The sequence below is a fragment of the Eleutherodactylus coqui genome, chromosome 11 (genome assembly GCF_035609145.1).
Source record: "Eleutherodactylus coqui strain aEleCoq1 chromosome 11, aEleCoq1.hap1, whole genome shotgun sequence".
NCBI lineage: Eukaryota > Metazoa > Chordata > Amphibia > Anura > Eleutherodactylidae > Eleutherodactylus > Eleutherodactylus coqui.
Window position 1 is genome coordinate 107,483,673 of NC_089847.1, and position 19,423 is coordinate 107,503,095.

A 19,423-nucleotide genomic window follows, 5' to 3' on the forward strand; every position below is an offset into this window, starting at 1 on the left:
CCAACCCCTTCCCAAGTATAACTCAATGTCCTTCAAGGCTTGGCTTCAGAAGTAGTTCTGGAAGATTCTGGAGTGGCTGTCACAGATGCCTGACTCGCAGCAGGTTCTATCTTTGGGCGTCCCCTCATTACACTTCACCAATTTGTTTTCAATGGGCCCTTAAAAGACATCACTTGGCATTCGCATGCCATGTAATATACATGCAAGTGCAATGTTTCCCATTGAAGTCAATAAGAAATACTTGCAGTGTTTCCACTGTTTATTAGTTTAGTTGCCCGCCTTTGTACCCACTGAAGCTCTGATATGTCCTTCTTGAGTACCGATGCATGCAAAGCTTTTCCTTCTGCATAAAAGCCAGGCAACTGAGCGGAAAGCTTTATAATCAATTATGTCCATCCGGTGTTGGTCAGTTATGTCCTAAGGCGGAGCTGTTCGGCCAAGGGATACCCCTTTCCTGCTCCTTGAACGGAGCATGAAAGCGGAAGCCCCAACACAAGTGTGAACCCCCCCTTAATGCTACAACAGTAGGAGTAACCTGTAAAGAGGAGCCTGTTTTCTGTGGAGTACCACTTGTTAAAACGACCCACCGATCCTGGAGAAACAAAGATGGCCGAACCACTTCTTGGACTACTTGATGCTCACCGTGCATAATATGCATCCGTAGTCTATACTACATGCTGCTCACCTCGTCACTCAAAGCGGGTGTAGTGTCTTAGACAAATGATACATACTACTGCAGTGTGCATCAGACAATCAGCGAAGCTACTGTGGCCATCTTTGTTTCTGGACTGGGAAAGTAGCATTAATGGTCTGATATAAGGTATTATGGTGCAGTAATTAAAATTATGGCCGACTCTGTATAAGAAAAAGTTTTGAATTTCTGCATCAGTTCTCTTTTCATTATGAACAGATGCCTGAACTCAAACTGTCACATATGGCAGGTTCATTGCTGAAGTTTCGACAACTGAAGACTCCATTCCATAGATCTGATTGCAGTTATTCCTCTAGTATGCACATTGTTTTAATCAAGCTCCATTCAGATGGAAGAAATCTAAGAAATAAATCTAGTAACACCCCTCCACCTACAATCAAAGACCTGACAACCAACCCACCACTAACATGTTCTACATTGATCAGGGAGAAGAACTCTGAAACCGCTACCTATAGCTGAGGGATTTCCTTATGGAGACAATTCTGCTTTAGCCTATATCTTTAGTCATGTTGCAAGGGCTGTTAAAGGGTCAAAAATTAAATGGGTTATGCAGCTTTTAACAACTGATGATGTATCGTCAGGAAAGGCCATCGATATCTGATAAGTGGGAGTCCACTACGTGGGATCCCTCCCGATCAGCTGGTTGGAGGGTCTATGGCACTTGTACTGTAGCCTCTTCAATGTTTGCATCTGTCTTGCAAGCAACTTACTCAGAACAATTGCTACAAAAAGTCTGAAGTTCTGAGTACTATATAGCCTGGCCCTATTCATTTCAGTGGGACAAGGCTCCTGTACCCAGAACTGGCACTACAAAAAAGTACAGCATTCTGATTGTTGCAACCTCTTCAATCAGTTGAAATGCGGTGGTCCCAGGCAGCAGATGAGGACCTGATGGTCTATCCTAAGGACAGGCAGTCAATTTAAAAGCTGGATAACTCCTGTAAAATTATAGAGTGGCTACCTTCCAATAGGTTTGAAGATAGAATGGAGGGAAGAAAAACAGATGGGCAGCATACCATGTGAGGCAGAGCAGTCAAGAATAGAGTGTCTCCCTGAAAATAAGACCCTGTCTTAGGTTAACTTTTGCCCCAAAAGAGGCAGAGTGTCTTATTTTTTGGGGGGTGTGAGGGTGGGGTTGGCTTGTACACACTTGGTCCGCAGCATCTGGGTCCCTGGCACTGCTGATCTCCAGGGGCGATGCGGCAGGCTGCAGTGTCCTCGGCATTCACACAGAACTCTCCTTCTGGTGACGGGGCTTTGAATACCCAGCCTCCAGTAAGCAAGTGCTGTGATTGGCTCACGAGCACTAGGGTTCAGCCAATCATAGCTATTCAGTGATGTCAGTCACTGAATGGCTGTGACTGATCGAGCGCCGGCGCTCTGACCCAATCATAGCACTCGCTTGCTGGAGTTGGGGTATTCAAACTCCGGTCACCAGAAGGAGAGTTGTGTGTCAGTGCAGCGACCACAGCAGTCTGCCGCAGCCGCAGGAACCAGCACGCGAGACTCAGACACCGGCAGGTAGGTGAGTATTGATGGTTTTTTTTTCAATTTGTTACGCCATTTTTTTTTCACGGCAGGGCTCATATTTCAAGCCCCCCCCCCCCCCAAAAAAAAGGGGGTAGGGCTTATTTTCAGGGAAACACAGTAGGTGCTGACAACCTAGTAAAGTTGACCAAGTGGAGGTTATATTAGCTCCAGTGTGACCTATGGATGATGTGGTTGTGAAAGTCAAAAGATACCTGGAATATGTTTACACTTTCTTGAAAACCAGCAGGTAGCACCTTTTGAGGCGATACACCTGTTCAACAGGACGCTGGATAATGTATCAGACAGCTGGTCGGTTTATCATAGTCCAATGCACAAGATAATCATAACATGTGATAAGACCCTTTGCTTGCACTGAAGGTGCAGTCTCACTTGAGGAAGTCATGGAACCGGAGCAGAAAAGAATTGTCAGAACTCTTTTGCTGTTCATGTCTGACTGTGCATAGCCAAAGGGATATTGACATACACAACACCTCACAGCCTCTTTTGACCACATAGTAACATAGCATGTCCATCCAGTTTAGCCTTCTACCCCCCAAATGTTGATCCAGAGAAGGTAAAACAAACAAACAAAAACCCTAATGAGGTAGAAGATAATCTAGCAATCAGAATAACCCCTGGATCACCAACCCTTCTGAAGTTATTAGTGATTACATCATGTAATATTGTAACGTTCAAGAAAGGAAGCCAGGCCGCTCTTGATCTCGTCGAATTTGCCATTACCACATCCACAGGCGGTGAGTTCCTTAGTCTCAGTGCTTTTACAGTAAAGAACCCCCTTCTATGTGGGTGTAGAAACCCTCTTTCAAATACAGATGAAATATGGAGGCCAAGGGAAGTCTTTTGTGAATTTGTGATGTAGGAATGATCCGGGTCCTGTCACCAATTACCTTGTGAATTAGTTGATTGATGGACGATGACGAACCAGACAGCCGGACATAGTATTATCCGTTCCTTTTCAATAAAGTGTTAACTCGTTTCGTATCACTGGTATCTTCAGCTTTCAGTACCTCACCATCGATACGTCATGCCAAAGTTCTAGTCTTCTTCATTTGGTGCCACCTTCCAAATAGGTCATGCTAGAGAGACCGTATTCCTTCTTTCTTGGAGATCAAATTTGCATAAGTGCTCCCACCCATTGCATGGTCTATATGACCACTTTTGCCAACTTAGTGCTCTCCACAATGAAAAAAAAACAGAACCCACTACCCATATAGTTAGAAAGTCACGGTTGGCTTCTTATAAAAGAAACTGCACCCAAATTGTGAGGACTCACCCAACGAGAGGAAACACAACATGGAAATAATTCTTTACTTGTTAAAAGCTTTTCATATAAAAACAAATTACAATATACAGAGTAAAACCCCTCCCATGATTAATATACAACAACTTTATTACAGCAGCTATGTACAAAAGAGCTTATTTACAAGGCGAGGAAAAGTATATAAACTGATTCATTCTGCTACTGGCAGCCAATATAGTTTAAAGGAGGTAGCTTTAATTGACAAAATAAACTGAAGCTATACATCCCAACCTTGTGCTCTATCAAATAATTTATAATAGAAAGATAAAAAAATATGCTCACTATATACAGCTTAATTTTTTTAAAAACTTCAAATCTAGCTTCACTGTTTAGTCTGGAATGTCTCTAAAACAAAGATGGGGGAGGGTTGTGGGGTTCGTGGCGAGGAAAAGGGGATTTGACTAATTGTGCTTCTGATTACTTAAAAATTAACAGCTCTAAAGGAATTAGACAAATGACAGAACACAAATTTTGCAATGCATGGGTAACGGAGCCAAAAAGTAGTAAGTGGGGAAAAAAATTGCATATTTACCATTTATTACACATTTAAGCAAAATATTTGGAAATATTTAATTGTTTGGATGAGAAAGTATAAGTGCTCAAAATTAATTTGTAATTTTGAATGTTGTCGTGGTTTCTTTAGGAAAGATGTCATTACCGAGTTGCTGATGTGAAAAAAAAAATTTTTTAAATGCTTTCAGGGCATTTTGGGTTAATAGAAGTATGTAGAGTTTCCCCTATTCGGAGCCATCCTCTGTCAGATTGAGCAAAGACTACAAAGGGCATCTCTGAAGATCCGACACGTCCATGAATTACACAGATAGCTTATTGAGTTGAATGGGAGTCGTGTAATAATTCATCCCACCTGTGGGGGCACTGCAGGGAAATTGAACACACATGCTGCCCAGTTCCATAACAGCCGATCGCCAGGTCAGTTTAAAAAAGATCCTACTAACAAAAACAACGAAAAACGTGAACAACCCCATTAAGATAAAGAGGATAGGAATCTAAAGGGAGATTTCAGACGTGGATTTGTGGTAAATCCAGTGATTGGTGAGTGACAGGCTAAAGATGTATCATCTTGGGAAGCGATGTTGCACAACAGATTTGTGATAAGTTGTATGCAGAGTTTTCATATATTTTGGCAGTGTTTATAGAAATGTTGTGTTAATAGAATCTCCACTTTGGAGGAGCCCAAAAACATCAGATGATTGTCAAGCAGTGTAACCCATTGGCAAGATCAGGCAACATCGCCCTTTATGGATACTTATTTTTTTTTACTCAAAAGCTATATCTTTTGCACCTGGTTAATTGGGTTATATGAGACCAGAAAAATTGGTCAGATTTTTGTCCCCTGAAAAACAGTGCCACTCTTGTCCATAGGCTGGGGCTGGTATTGCAGTTTGGCTCCCCTCACTTTAATCTATTTGGGCTACAATACAAAAGCCCATAGGCAGAAGAGGCACAGTTTCTGGGAAACTAGCAGAGCCATATTTAATTTATTTTTTTTACTTTTACAACCTTTTTAAGGCTGTACTAATGCTGCCTCTTTATACCCCTGCATGGATGTAACCATAGATGCTCCTAGGATCTGATCAGAGTGTGCAATTTAATGGAAACCTCTTCCCATATAATATATGAAGGCCTTGGACAGACTTTCAAAAATTGCTCAGCCTAAAATAGAAAACATTCCTTCCCCACAGCTGCCGTTTCACTGCTACCTGGTCCCCGCTGGTCTTCACTTTCACTGTGAAGATGACAGTTGGTCATGTGACCATTGCAGCTCTTCATTGGCTGAAGGGAATCTGTTTGCCTGCACTGATCACATGGCCCTTTTGTTGGGGAGGTTTTCGCCGGCTCCCTGCTGCGGGGGAGCAGGAAAGGAGAGTAGGTCTTCTATTTTACTATGCAGGTCAAGCAAGTTTTTGAAAAAGAAAAAAAAAAAGTCTGTCCCTGGACAATCCCTTTAATGTTGCAGAGTGCGTTGGTGAAGGCAGGTAAGTGAAAACATGATCATAGTCCACTCCAGAGCCATGCAAAGAAAAGACAGTGGCTGGAAGAATAATAAGTTGCAGGCTCTAAAACAGGTTGTGAATTTTATTATATAACCTTTTAGCTTTAGAAGTGTTCCAGGCCTGTGGTATATAGTGTTCAAGGTTCCCTGTCATTGTATTCATCAATGTTCATATACCCTGAAGTATACAAAGTTACACCTAGCATAGGACATCCAGCCCTTATACTGTTCATTGTGTGGGAGACCGCACATCAACTCCTCTGAAAATTGGACATGCTGCGTTTTTTTTTTTTCAACCCTTTCCAATCCAATTTGTATCCTGGTTTTCCTAGGGGGCTTAGTCTTTTTCTGCCATTATACAATGGCGCCCTATGCTGGCTAAAGCCAGTACTGCATGAGACGACACGTTGGATAGGCTCAGACGTCAGAGAGGCTGGCAATATACAGTAAGAGAACCTTGACAGGCGTCTTCCAACATTGGAGCTGTACAGCCTTAAATCATAATGTCTGCAGAGGTCAGACAGTGGGTTGGAAAGGATTAACTTAGACTATATGTCCAAGTAGAAAAAAAATAAAAAAAACCCACACAAAAAACACATGTGCATTGCATAGACCCATTCATTCAAATGGATGGGGGCAATTTCCGTCTGATTTTCAGGTCCGAAAGTAGACGGAAAAAAAGGCTGTGTGAATGTACTCTTAAGCGTGACAAGTTGTGAAGTGGACTTTGATCATTCTTTTCCTAAACCCTTTATATATTGGCATCTTTTGTAGGTCATTTTAAAGGGAACCCGTCACCAACTAGAAGCACCATAAACTAGATAACGGTCCTTATAACTGAGGTAACGTGGACTCTGGTATGCCTCTTTTCACATCAAGCAGATTCCCTGCTCCTACGGTGTCCTCCAACACAATCAGTACGTGCATGGCCATCCTGACCCTTTATAGGAGTGCACACGGCCTTCTGAAGAGATGGGTGGGAATGTGTGCGTGGACCTCCGAAAAGAGTCAAGCGAGCTGTGAATGCACCGACTTTGCTTGGGCACAGTGTAGAACCGGGTAAGTATTGGACACCTCCCCAAACTCTACATCGCCTAAAGTAAAAGCACCATAACTCAGTTTATGGGGTCTTATAGTTGATGACAGGTCCCCTTTAAAGAGAAACGGTCACCCTGTTTTTGCAAACTTCACTAAAAACACCATAAAGTAGTGCCAGTCACAAGAGTTACAGTGATGTCTGCTGTATGTATCTGTGCAGTAGTATGGAAGAAACTAGCATTTTATTAGTAGCAGTCAGGCAGAACTAGTCCTGAATATTCATGGCTGCAGGCTAGCCACACCCACCACACTGCCAATGATTGGCAGCTCTGTGAGTTGGTGGAGCTAGTCTGCAGCTCATACATATCCAGGACTACTTTAAGTAGTCTTCTATGCATTTGCTGCTACTAATATAATGCAAGTTTCTCCAAAACTACAGCACAGATCCACACAGCAGACATATCACTGTAATCAGTGTGACCGACACTACCTTGTGGTGGTCTCAGAGAGAGGGGGCGCAAACAGATGGTGACAGTCTCAAGCCCTTTTCCCAGGTTCTCTCAAAGCAGACTCAATTTTTACGACCGAGAACGTAGCCTTAGGGTAGACAGTTTCTTGCCACAAAAGGCCTCCAGTGAAAGTTATTAGGTTGTTACATGATATGGTAAAAACAGATGGATTTGGGCTAGTCTGACTACTATGTAGGTGCCCTTTAACCAGCTTTGGGGGTAAAAAAAAAAAAATTTCTAGTAATCCATAAGGCACAAGTAATATTTTGTGTATCTTACCTCATTACATCAGGATTGCTACAAAATGTACTGTTTACAATATTTCCCGACTGTATAGGTTACAGATAGTCAAAAAGGCCATTCGAATTACAAATGTATTCAACTTCTGATCGGTGGACAACCAGCACTATCTTCTATTACTGAAACACCCGTTCCGGTCACTAGCTGAGTTGTAGCCCTTGTGTTAACATATTCGATAATACTGTAAATTTATTTTACTTTTGGTCTAGGTTCACCTATAGGACGTCTGGAGCGCGCTACTGGTAGCGCTAGGTCCCAGCACACGTCGTTGACGGCACCGATAGCTTGGATGACCTTGTGCAGTCTTCCTTACAGACCTATGAAACACTTCGGATCACAGCATCATAGACAGGGAATGCATCCCTTTTAGTCTTGCAGTAAGTTATCCTGAGCTACTCAACATACAGGCTACTTTGCTGCCGAATAGGATGAACAGCTGTCTTCGTACAAAAGGACATTCCCTCAATATCTGCGCTACATGACCGATCTATACGATGATGCTGGGCTAACGTATAAAGACATCATACGGTAGAGAAAGACAACACGGTACGTAGATTAGAAGACGGACAAAACGAGACGATCGAAAGTAAAAATTTTGGTTTACAAATTATTTGTAGTCCAAACAGTCAGTCTTTAGACTTCTGTCTCCCGCAGAAGCCTGTAGCCGCTTGCAGCGCAAAATACACGGCCCCGTAGACAACAAAGGGTTTTGTTTAAGAGTCTTGACATCCTTTGTCCGCTTCCCTTCTTATAAGTGACATGCTTATAAAAGTGCTCCCTTTGATGTTAGGTCGTTAATGGTTTGTGCTCTTCGACCATCGCGAGATTCCATATGAATAGGTCCATCAGCGGATCGCTCAGTCTTTCATTCTTGGTATATTATAGGCATATCGAACCAATGGGAAGCCACGACTCTGGTAGAAGCAGGCTCGACCACAAGCCTGGACTTGGTCGGAGCTATCAGACACAAACGAGTCTTCTTCATCTGCACAGTCCGAGTGAGCGGACTGAGTCCCAATATCTGACCAGTAATTTTCTGACCGGTGGCAGGGCACGACGGCCAACGTTGGACAACTGTGAGACTTTATTAAGTGTTTACAGGGTGGAGGATTCTTTAGAAGAACTGACTCACAGTAATCACACACTGCATAGTTGCCTTGTAGGTGTGAATACATTCCAAAGTCATAGTAAAAATCCTGAGTCACACATCCCCTCTGGGCACTGGTTGCTACCGCAACTGAACCACGTTTCTTGGCCAAATGCCATCTTAGTAGCTTCCAGTCTTCCTTAAACTTGGGGTTGAAGAACACATACAGCACAGGGTTGAGGCAAGCTGGCAACGGGAAAAATATCAAAGTCACGGATTTCATGATTTCAGGGGTTATGGATATTGCTGTGATGAGTGGGGCAAATGAGAAGAAGGCAACGGGGCAGAAGAAGATGCAGTTGGTGAAGATGAGCCAAGCAACATGTTTGATCATACTGGATTCTGCATTCTCGGAGAGGTCTTCTTTCTCCAGAGTGCAGTAGAGTTTTGTATAGGTTATAACCATCACCAAAAATGCCAAGGAGTTGAGAAGAACCAGCGTAACTGTAAAACCTAAAGATGGGGTTTCTCCAGTTGGGAAAGGCAAGCACAGAGGAGAGGAGGAAAATTCTCCAACGTGAAACAAAGGCAAACATCCTGCCGCTATTGCAAGAAACAGAGCGACGACTGAAGCAATCTGAAATTTCTTTAAATGCTGGCTCTTTTCCTTCTTAATTATATCCTTTGCAGACAAGCTCCGTTCAATGGCTGCCAAGGTCAAGAAGAAAATGGCACTCTCTGAAGAGAAAATTGCAAGGAACCCGGCCACTTTACATCCACTGCCAGTTTCCCACCAGATGCCAAATTCCGCAAACTGTCCCCAAGAGGCCGTGTCCAATACAGTCAAAATTCCTGTATATATACCCATGAAGAGATTGCAGATGGCAATGAGACCTATGAAGAGCTTGGAGGAGGACATGGTGGAACAGGAAGCAAACATGGTCATGATGACTATGACGTTGAAGATGACCGCTAGCAGAAAGATGAACCACACAGTGAGCCGAATCATCCAGCTGCCAAGCAGGAATTCACAGGGTTTAAAGGCACCTAAAAAAAGAAAGAAAGAGAGAATTAGTTGGGCAAGGGATGTCTAAATGGCATACATTTAAAGGAAGCCACTGCAATTTTAGGCTGGTCTGACCACTGGGCTGTAGTAACTAATTGAACTCGCATCATGAATTCCTCTCATTAACCAAGCTTAAAAAAGGTTCCAAGTTTTATTTTACAGCCATTTTTAATTTTTCTTCAAAGAAGCAGTACCCATCTGCCCCCCCGCCCCCCTGCAGTCCTTCCGGTCTTTGTTTACAAATGGCTACCACCAGTCTCCCAGCATCATGGCTTCCACATGTGAGCAGTGATGCCAGAAGAACGCTACATGAACACCGTGACCTTTGCCTGTCTGCAGTAGTCCGAGGGTAAGCTGCTCATAAGCAAATACTGAGAGGACCATGGCAGCCGTAGTGCTGGATCAATGAAGGAGACGATGAATACTGCTTCATATCCACTGGTATTAGTAAAATGAATGTGAACTTGGCCTGTAATACAAAGCTTGGTATTGCAGCAAGAACGGAGCCGTCTGCTTGCTGCAAAAATCAGCTTTTCACCGTGCCAATGGGCGCACGCACTGAGCTGATCGACAGGTGACCTGCTCTGATCTACTATTGATGACCTATCCTGGGGATAAACCATCAATCATTTAAACTGGACAACCCCTTTGAACTGAATACAAAAAGGACACCAATGACCGTCCAGTTCTACCACAAGTCAACCATCTAAACCAGGGCGAAGAGTTGATTAGATGGTTGACTCGATAAAGTGAGGCTACAAGTGTATCCAACAATCAGAAGCAATGGATGTCACCCAGAAAGGTTACAAATTCCTTTCGATAAGACTAATTATTCTCCCGAATGCAAAATAATTTTATGCATATTTTAACATATCCTTAGTGACCTCAGTGAAACACTGATGCCTACAACGCCAATGCCCGATCCTAGGAGGATGATCAGAACAACTTACCTGTAGATGGATTGCAATGAACAACTGTTTGCACGTGGTCTTTAACTTCCTCCGATATCATGTAATCTTCAATGGCGCCTACGTGAGACGATACATTTGTTTTTACTTAAAGGCAATCTCATATTGTAATATACTACTTGACAAGTGTTACTTATTGCATTAATCATTTACTTCTGTAACTAAGTCCCATTTAAATGTGTGGGACAGAACTCCAGTGCAAGTAGTCAATGCTGGATAACGAGCTGCTGTAGTACCAACATAGCCATACTCATGTACAGCATTGTGCTATGTGGCTCCATTATTCTGATGATCATCAGGGGTCAGGTCAGTCAGTCCTTCACTGATCAAACGTTAGAGGCCTAACCCGTTGTAATCCTTTTCTTAAAAGTGTTGCCCCACTTTTAGCTGATTTGCTGCAGGAAGAAAACAGCTCTGTTCATCATGCAGTGGTCTGGGTTGGTAGTACAGGTTGAGTTCCATTCACTACAATAGGACTCAAAACTGCAGTTCCAGCCCAGGCCACTGTGTAGTGTATGGAGCCATCTGCTTCCTGCAGCAAAACAAGCTAGAAGTGGGATAACCCCTTTGAAGGGGTATTCCAGGAAAGCATCAGAATGGCCACTATCCGCAGCCTGGGAGAAACCCATCCTAGAATGTAACTAGAATAGGTCGGTAAAGGGAACTGAGAAGGGGCAGAGCCACATGGTGTGCATGGAACCCAATACACCATTCGTTCCTACCAGAAACAAACCAGTGTGGTGCTAGGCTCCACCCACCACAGCTCCGCCCTCTTACCCAGTTCTCATCAATTCATCTTGATTACCTTTCTCATGATCCAACAGAAGCTTCTGGTACTTTGACCCATCGTCTTCCGCAGGAGAGGTCATATAAGAGTCACATGCTGAAAATGCACAGCACTGATAAGCGTATGGAACGGATACGGACCTAAAGCAAGGTGAGAGAGGGGAAAATTAAACTCATCATCATCCACACAAAACTAGAACACACAGCACATCTGTAAGATAAAAAAATAAGTCCTGGAAAACCCCTTTAACAGTTTAACTATTGGTAACCCGTCCTTAGGACAGGTCATCAATATCAGATCAGTGTGAGTCCAACTCCCCCCACCCCAGATCATCATTTGTTTGAAGGGGCTGCGGCGCTCCAACCAGCACTGTGGCCTCTTCAAGTTTTTGCAGCTCAGTTTCATTCAATTAAGCTGTAGTACCATGCACAGCCACTATGCAATGTACAGCGCTGTGTCGGGTATAAAATGGAGAGGCTGCAGCACAAACCCAAGTGCAGCAGCCCCTTCTAAGAGCGGATAGGCAAAGGTGCCAGGAGTCAGACCCCCTTCCCCCGATAAAATATTGATCTATCCTTGGAATAGGTGATCAATATTTTAAGACCAGAAAACATATTTAAGTAAGCATTATATATAGATGCTGAATATAGATATTCCATTTGCTAATACAATGAATTTTCATAATAAATTGACAGTGCAAAAGTAAACAGTGTATCAACCTCTGGAATTAATTGGGATGAGCTGTAATACTAGACCCCTTCTCCTATATTCTCACAGGTCAATGACATGCTATAAGATATACTGTATATACAGGTAACAATCTGCTGTATACTGTCCTACCAAAAGTAATTGAATACCTGAGTAAGAATCAAAAGTAGTATTTAATTATGTATGTTAATACTTAGTCAGCCTCCTTTGGCCCCTAATGACATTGGATACTCTTTGACATACTTTCTACTAACGTCTGATACACCTCAGCTGGCATTTCCCTCCATTCATCCTGCAAACATCTGGCAAGCGCTCTGCAAGAAGATGGACGCTGTTCATATTTCCTGACCAGACGTTTCGGTTCATCCGAAAGATGTTCAACAGAGTTTAGTTTGGGACTCTGTGCAGTCAGTCCAATCATGGAACATTCATATCCTCAAGCCAACGTAAAGTAGTATTGGATTTGTGATCAGGCAAATTACACCTCAGAGTGTTCATGGTTCTTGCCTATATAAATCAACGAACCGAGACCATGCCACGCAAGACCTCCCCAGACCATAATGGAACCTCCGCTGTACTTCACGACTGGCACAATACACTCAGGCAAAAGGTGTCCCTCAAACATCCTTCACACCCAGGTTCCTCCATCTGATCTGAAGATGGAACTGTGTGATTCGTTATTCCATGGAACATTTTTTCCTTGCTGATCTGTCAAATGGCGACACTCCTTGCACAATTGTAGACAGGCCAATGTATCTTCTTTGAAAGAACTCTGAGACATTTGCAGGTTGAATGGAGGGAAATACCAGCTAGAGTGTATAATATTTTAGTAGAAAGTATACCACAGAGTATCTAATGTTACTAGGGCCAAAGGAGGCCCCACCAAGTATTAACCTTCGTAAATAAATACAACTTTTGATTCTTGCCCACGTGTCCAATTACCTTTGGTAGGATTGCTTAGGTAAAAACAAAAACAAAAAAAAAAAAAAGGACCATGATTAATTGGCATCCAGGAATCTTCAACCCCTACGATAGACCAGCAATGTAAAATTGGTGATCTGACCCTTCAGATCTCCACTAACCAGTATTTAGGGGTGGCAGAAATTGAGCTGAAGTATGGGGCACAGCCACACTCCTATGGACACCACTGTGCCTGGGATAACCAAGAAAGCAGGTGCAGCGTTGCAGAAAACACCACAACTCCTTGGTCCTCTTGATCAGTGGGGGCCACAGGGGGCAGAACCCCAATTATTATACATGAATATCCTATCCTCAATAGATTCAATGATAATGAAGTACCATCATAACTTACTGCAACTTTAGAAAGTCTTTAGCCGAGAGCGAATCTCTGAATGTCGGATTTCCTGTGAGTTTTAGTTGGGTTAAGCCGTGAAGTCCTCCGGGTGGAAACGATGACAATTGATTAAAACTCAGGTCTCTAAAAATAATTAAATGAGCAACGTTATCAGAAGCAAAAAAAAAAAAGTATTAAGTTCTGTTCCATCGCATTCAGAGTCAAGTCCTTACACAGTTTTGACATTTAGGGCAATGGGGGTCCGTCCGTTATTTGGTAACCAGGGAGTATAATACTCGGCTATTACAACAGTCCATTCAGCACATTCGCTTGACATTTCTCTATATCGCTACAAAAATCTTAATCTGACTAGAATGCCCTTTCAAAGCAGGTTTGTTATTTCAACAGTAAATGGCGCTCATTTCTGGCGATTACCCTGGGGGTCTGTGATCTTATTAAATACTTCTAGAAGGTAAATCCTCTTAGCATACAAAGACAGATTACTGTATGTGGTGATTTAAAGAACAAACAAGGAAAAGAAGAAAAAAAAAGCTGAAAAAAAGGGGAAATTATTGGATCACCGTTTTCGCAGGATGGTCACTTACAGCTTGGATATAGAGGCGAGCGTGCTAAAAGCATCATGGTGGATCCTGCTGATCGAGTTTCTGCTGAGATCCCTGCAATAGTTAAAAAACATGTAGAATTAGATTTTAGGTCGCTAATTTTAGGAGATTTTTTATATCAGATGCACTTGTGGTTGTTACTTTCTGCTATTATAATCCACTTCTCTTATAGTGCATGGGCGAGGTACCTTTTGGCCACATTTAAAGGGATCTACTGTGGTTCTGTACGGAAGTCATACATACAATGGATTAGTTGCCAAGAACACGACTGGATCCCGTTGGGGCAAGGCAACAAAGTTTTTTTTTTTTCCTGGAACCATCACTGACCATTACGGCCAGAGGCCATCCACTGTATACGTTTCTGTAGTCCCAAGAGCAGCACTGACGTTAGCAGTGCTGTAATTACCGAACCAGGCATGTCAGGTGATGACAGATACCCTTTAAAAAGTATTGTAACAACTTTTTAAAAACTTCCGACCATGTCAGAAGTTTTGATAGATTGGGTCCGGGTGAGAAGACTCCCATTGATCGCTAAAACAAATGGGCAGAAGCACTCATCTGAGCACTGTACACCGTTTCCCATCACCGCTCGGAGTGGTTTATGGGCTCCATAGCAAGTCTATAGAACCTGTACACGGCTCATAACAGCCGAAGGGACAGCACTCCGCTAAGTGCATCTACCCATTTGTTTTAGCGATCAGTTGGGGTTTCAGCATCCGGACACCAGAGATCAAGACTTCCCACATGTCACTGTGACATGTGAGAAGTTTTTAAAAAGTGTAGTTATACTTTAAAGGAGTTGTGCCAAGATGGCAAGTTATCTCCTATTCATAAGATATCACTGCTAGAGACCCCTGCCGATCAAGATTTGGAGTCCTGTGCCCTCCGTCCTCCTCACTACGAGGTTACTACACCCCTGGAAGTGAGGAGGAGATTGAATAGAGTGCTGGTTTCAATGGCACCCACTTTGGTATTTAAGTCAGCCCCACTGGAATGAATTAAGTGTTGACCTGCATGCTCGACCAATGCTCCCTTCATGTTGACATCACTGCAGGGGAAGGAGAAACTCCTGCAGCGACAGGCAGAACAGGACAAGGGAGTCCTGTGCTGGAGATCAGCAGAGGTTCCAGCAGTGAGACCCCCACTGATCAAGCAAGTTATCCCCTGTGTTAAACACCAGCTTAGCCAAGCATGCATGCAATGATAGAGGGGAATAAGCTGCCTTTGAACACCTCTAGTGGCAGCTTATCTCCCTCCCATGAGAGTAAAGAAAGAAAATCGGGCATGATCCTCCCCCCCCCCCCCCCCCCCGGCATCTGCTATTGGGGCAGTCAGGATACCCCCATACTTAGATGGTCGGCCAACCCCCCTAAAATCAGTGGATTTGGATGACATTAATCTAAATGAGTACGGCCACCTTAAAAAGAGAGACTTAATATGTTTCGGCAACCCACACTTGGAGCATCATAGGATTGCAGTGATAGGTCTGCTTTGTGCATCTGTACAGTAGTTTTGGAGAAACTTACATTTAATTAGAAACAGAACTAGTCCTGCATATTTAGGAGCCAATAACTGGCATCTCTCTCTATGCACAGTAATGGGCAGTCGGCTGTCAATCAGTGGTTGGAAGGCGGGCTGGGTGTAACAAGACTGCAGCTCATGAATATCCAGGACTACTTCTAGTCCTGGATATCTGCTTCCTCTGATAGAATGCAAGTTTCTCCAAAACTACTGCACAGATCCACACAGCAGACGTAGCACTGTAATCAGTGTGACGGTCACTACCTTGTGCCGTTATCAAAGACTGGTGCAAAACGATGGTGACCGTCTCGTTAAATTGACGCTTTTGAAATGATCAAAGTCAAGCCATGGACCAAGTAATAACATGCAAAGAGTGGCATAAAATGAAGCTGCCGACCTCTAATTGATGCACAATTAGTCTAGGTTTAGTGTTTTTATTGAAAGTTTTGTTTTTTCTTAAAAATGCTGGCCATGTGGAAAAAAACAAAACAAAAAAAAAACCAGACTAGACTATATTAATCATTTCGGCTTCCTGCAGATCCCGCGCCGCCTCTCCATTAGCCTGCGACGTACCATCAGCAGACTGACTGCAGTCTGTAATCAGACCTCAGCTGAGGTGGGGCGCTGATGGAGCTGCGGGGAGCCGGGATAGGCAAGTATAGTCTAAGGGGTGGGGGAGGTGGACACAGTCCTATCCAGTACTTACAGCATGCGGAGGGAGATCAGGCCTTGTAAAGACTCGTTTTGAACCTCTGAGATCTGATTGTGCTGCAGGGAACTATAAAAGTCAAAGAAACTAGGTGAGCATTAAAAATAATTATAACCCAAGTCAACGACACCGATTTAACAGATGACGCACATAGATGTATATAAAAGGGCCTGTGCCAAGATTACAAGTCATTCCCTACCCACAACATAGGCTATAGCCATGTGATCAGCGCCGGTCTAACCACTGATCACGGGAATGGGGGTCCTGAAGGTCCCTGAATGAAAGCAGCAGTGGGACAGTTTATTGTAAAGGGACTGCTGGTGATGGCACAGTACAAGCGGTCGGTTATTTCTGGCAGTGCCACTGGAATGAACGGAGCGTCGGCGAGTATGCTTGGCAGCCTCGAGACTCCCGTATTAGTGACTGTTGGTGTTGCTGAAACAAATGGCTTTCAGGGACAGTTGGCCCATGCAAAAAAAAAAAAGGGACCCTATGGGGTACTAAGCAAGAAATTGCTGAACAGTCGCCGATTTCATGCCCCTTATACACAAACCGATTCTCATCTGAACGAGCGGGTGACGCGTTTAGACAGGCAGATCGTTGAGAATTGTTCACTACTCATTCAGCGCTTCACATTCTATATGAAACACCGAGCGGGGAGCGTTTACTCCTAACGATCAGTGAACGAGCCGCCGATTATTTTTATACAGGACGAATAAAAAGCGAATGAGAAGTGCGCAATGGCTCGCGTTTAGACGTTACGGTTATTGTGCGCTTACAGTCGTTATAACGATTTAGGTCTGCTTTTAGACGTAACCAATTAAGTCACCCTTAACCTTGGCACAAACCCTTTAAGAGAATTCCCGGTAACACAACACAATGGCTGCATCGGCAGTAATCGCTGCTTACACTTCTTCCAGCGAGCCGCAGCCTTTCAGTCCTGCCAGGGATGTAATCTCATTGTACGAGAGGTCCCTGAAAAATAGAAATAAATGCCTATAGATCCAGATCAAACCACTTAGTGAGAATGACCGACGGCTGATATGGACTCACAGAGATCGAAGCATCTTCTGCTCCTGGCACAAGTTCAGCGGGATGCTTCTTATCTTGGTGCCCGTCAAGGTCCTGTAGAACATATAAGAGAAGTGGACGGAAATGAGATGGAGAGATTAGATAAAGCAGGACAAACTCTACCATAGAAGTCAAGGCGAATGCCGATAAGGGCAAGGTTGCTGAACACTGCGCCAAACTGCTTAGCAGAGCTCCACTTCACGAACTGTAAACCAATCTACACTTGTGCTGAAATACCCTTCTACTACAGTCACAGCTAAAGCTGCATCCACAAATCTGCTGACACTCAACGCTCAGGGGCAAAGTCAAGGAGTATAGCCTTTCAAATGAAATCCTGTAGCTGTAAGCATACAAGCCACGTTATTGTAGAGGTTATTTATTTAGAGTTCTCCTTTAGGCTGGTTTCACACGGGCGAAAAAAATCGTGCGACTTGTTTGCGATGTGACGGCGCTACAAATCGTATGTATGTGAAGCCCATGCTTTCCAATGGGTTCTTTCACATGAGCGAGGTTTTGCAGGCTACTACATTGCGGTTTTCATGCGGTGCAACTTTTTCAGTAGGCAATCCTACTGTTTGAGCTCTAAAATAAACCCTGGCTGCATTTAAAAACAAGAAAAACCACAATACATTATGTAATAGGCACCGTCTGCTCAGCCGCACTTCTCCTCGCAGGTCCCTAGCACACTAGCTTGCTAGTTTTTCCCCAGTGCTTCCTGGTCAGGGGTTCAAAAACCACGCCTCCAGGAAGCTGGCTCCAATTGGTTCTCAAGCACCGTGGCTCAGCCAATGACTGCAGCACTCAATGAACCAATTACAGCGATCGCATTAAATAGCTGCGATTGGTTCTCGAGTGCCGCAGCTCAGCCAATCAGAGCCAGCGCTTCCTGTAGCATGTTCTATTTTACATCGCTTTATGCGCGTACAACCCTATTGTCTTCTATGGGCGAGTCTGGAACATTGTGTATGTACTGCATTTTTAACGAATTTTGCTAAGAAACATACATAGTAAAAAAAAAAACAATTAGGGGGTCTCCCTTCCAGCCAATCTGCAATCCACTGCCTGCTGTTAGGTATTGAGCTTTGGTAGTTACTGGGACCAGTTATCTTCATAGGTAGCTCCCCTACACTAACAGGCTGACGGATCTGCAGAAAGAGTGTCTTGCAGTTTCCAAAATCTCTGCCTCCCCTGCTATTGCAGCACATGGGTGTACATTATATTGGAATTACTAACCATTTGGCCAGAATATCTATGAAGGATAGCCTCATACAGTTGTCCTGGAAAAGCAGGAGCAAGCATTCAGATATTGCCTCCCTGCCGGTTGGACCAGAGAGAGCAAGATAGCATTGCTAGTGAGGGAAAGGAACTACAGGACAGTGAACTACTGCCAGAATTTGCTAGACTCGTTACCCATTCCCTGCCTGAAAGTGGATTTCAAAAAGCAGGGCAGCAGAAAAATAGGGAGGGACACCTGAAAAATCAGCACTTCCAGACATGAAACAGCGTGTAAACAGCAGCAAGTGAGGGGGTATGGAGAACATTGCAGATTTTAATGAACATGTTGAAAACTCAGGTATGCTGAAAACAAGTCATTGAACATTAATAGGACATAAAAGCATTACAATCTGCACTGCCAAGTTGTGTAGATTAGAAAGCACAGTGCTCATGGATTCCAAGTGACAGCCAATAGAAATTTGAACGCAGCTTTGGATGTAACTGGTCTGATTGTATCCTCAAGTCGAACACAGGACCATAAAATGAATACTCACAGGCTTTCAAGATTAACTGTTCCTGTCAGGTTTGGAAACCACTGGATATCAGATGCCCCTCGAATTACCCTTGTGGGGGGAAAAAAAGAAAATCTATCAGTTTCACAAATATACATTTCTATTAAAAACAGGCTTCTTATAGTGATTTCCACAGTGATTACCTTTTGAAACTATCCTTTAAGTCATTATCCTCAGTAAAAAGACTTAAGAAAACTTTAGAAGGACGGGAAGTATGGGGGGTGGGGTCATGGTTTATTTTCAATGATAGTATACTCTGGGGTCTGCTGTTTTTCTATGGGGATTTCCATAGGCAGACACTGATTGATTTTGCACCAATTAAAACTTCCTGACGTAGAATCCACATCAACGATTACAAGAGTGGGAGTCTGACTGCAG

General features: G+C 43.5%; 1 protein-coding gene across 1 annotated transcript in view; it reads right to left on the reverse strand.

The window, feature by feature from the left end:
* Window positions 1-3,557: 3,557 nt before the first annotated feature.
* The window catches only part of LGR4 (leucine rich repeat containing G protein-coupled receptor 4), a 97,800-nt gene continuing 81,934 nt past the window's right edge, over window positions 3,558-19,423 (reverse strand). Inside the window, exons 10-18 of the mRNA XM_066583226.1 lie at window positions 19,028-19,096; window positions 17,241-17,312; window positions 17,097-17,162; window positions 16,185-16,256; window positions 13,940-14,011; window positions 13,353-13,478; window positions 11,351-11,472; window positions 10,528-10,605; window positions 3,558-9,558 (exon numbers count right to left, since the gene is read on the reverse strand). Of these exons, the coding sequence (XP_066439323.1) occupies window positions 8,282-9,558; window positions 10,528-10,605; window positions 11,351-11,472; window positions 13,353-13,478; window positions 13,940-14,011; window positions 16,185-16,256; window positions 17,097-17,162; window positions 17,241-17,312; window positions 19,028-19,096 (1,954 nt within the window). The 3' untranslated portion in view covers window positions 3,558-8,281. The remainder of the gene's footprint in view (window positions 9,559-10,527; window positions 10,606-11,350; window positions 11,473-13,352; window positions 13,479-13,939; window positions 14,012-16,184; window positions 16,257-17,096; window positions 17,163-17,240; window positions 17,313-19,027; window positions 19,097-19,423) is intronic.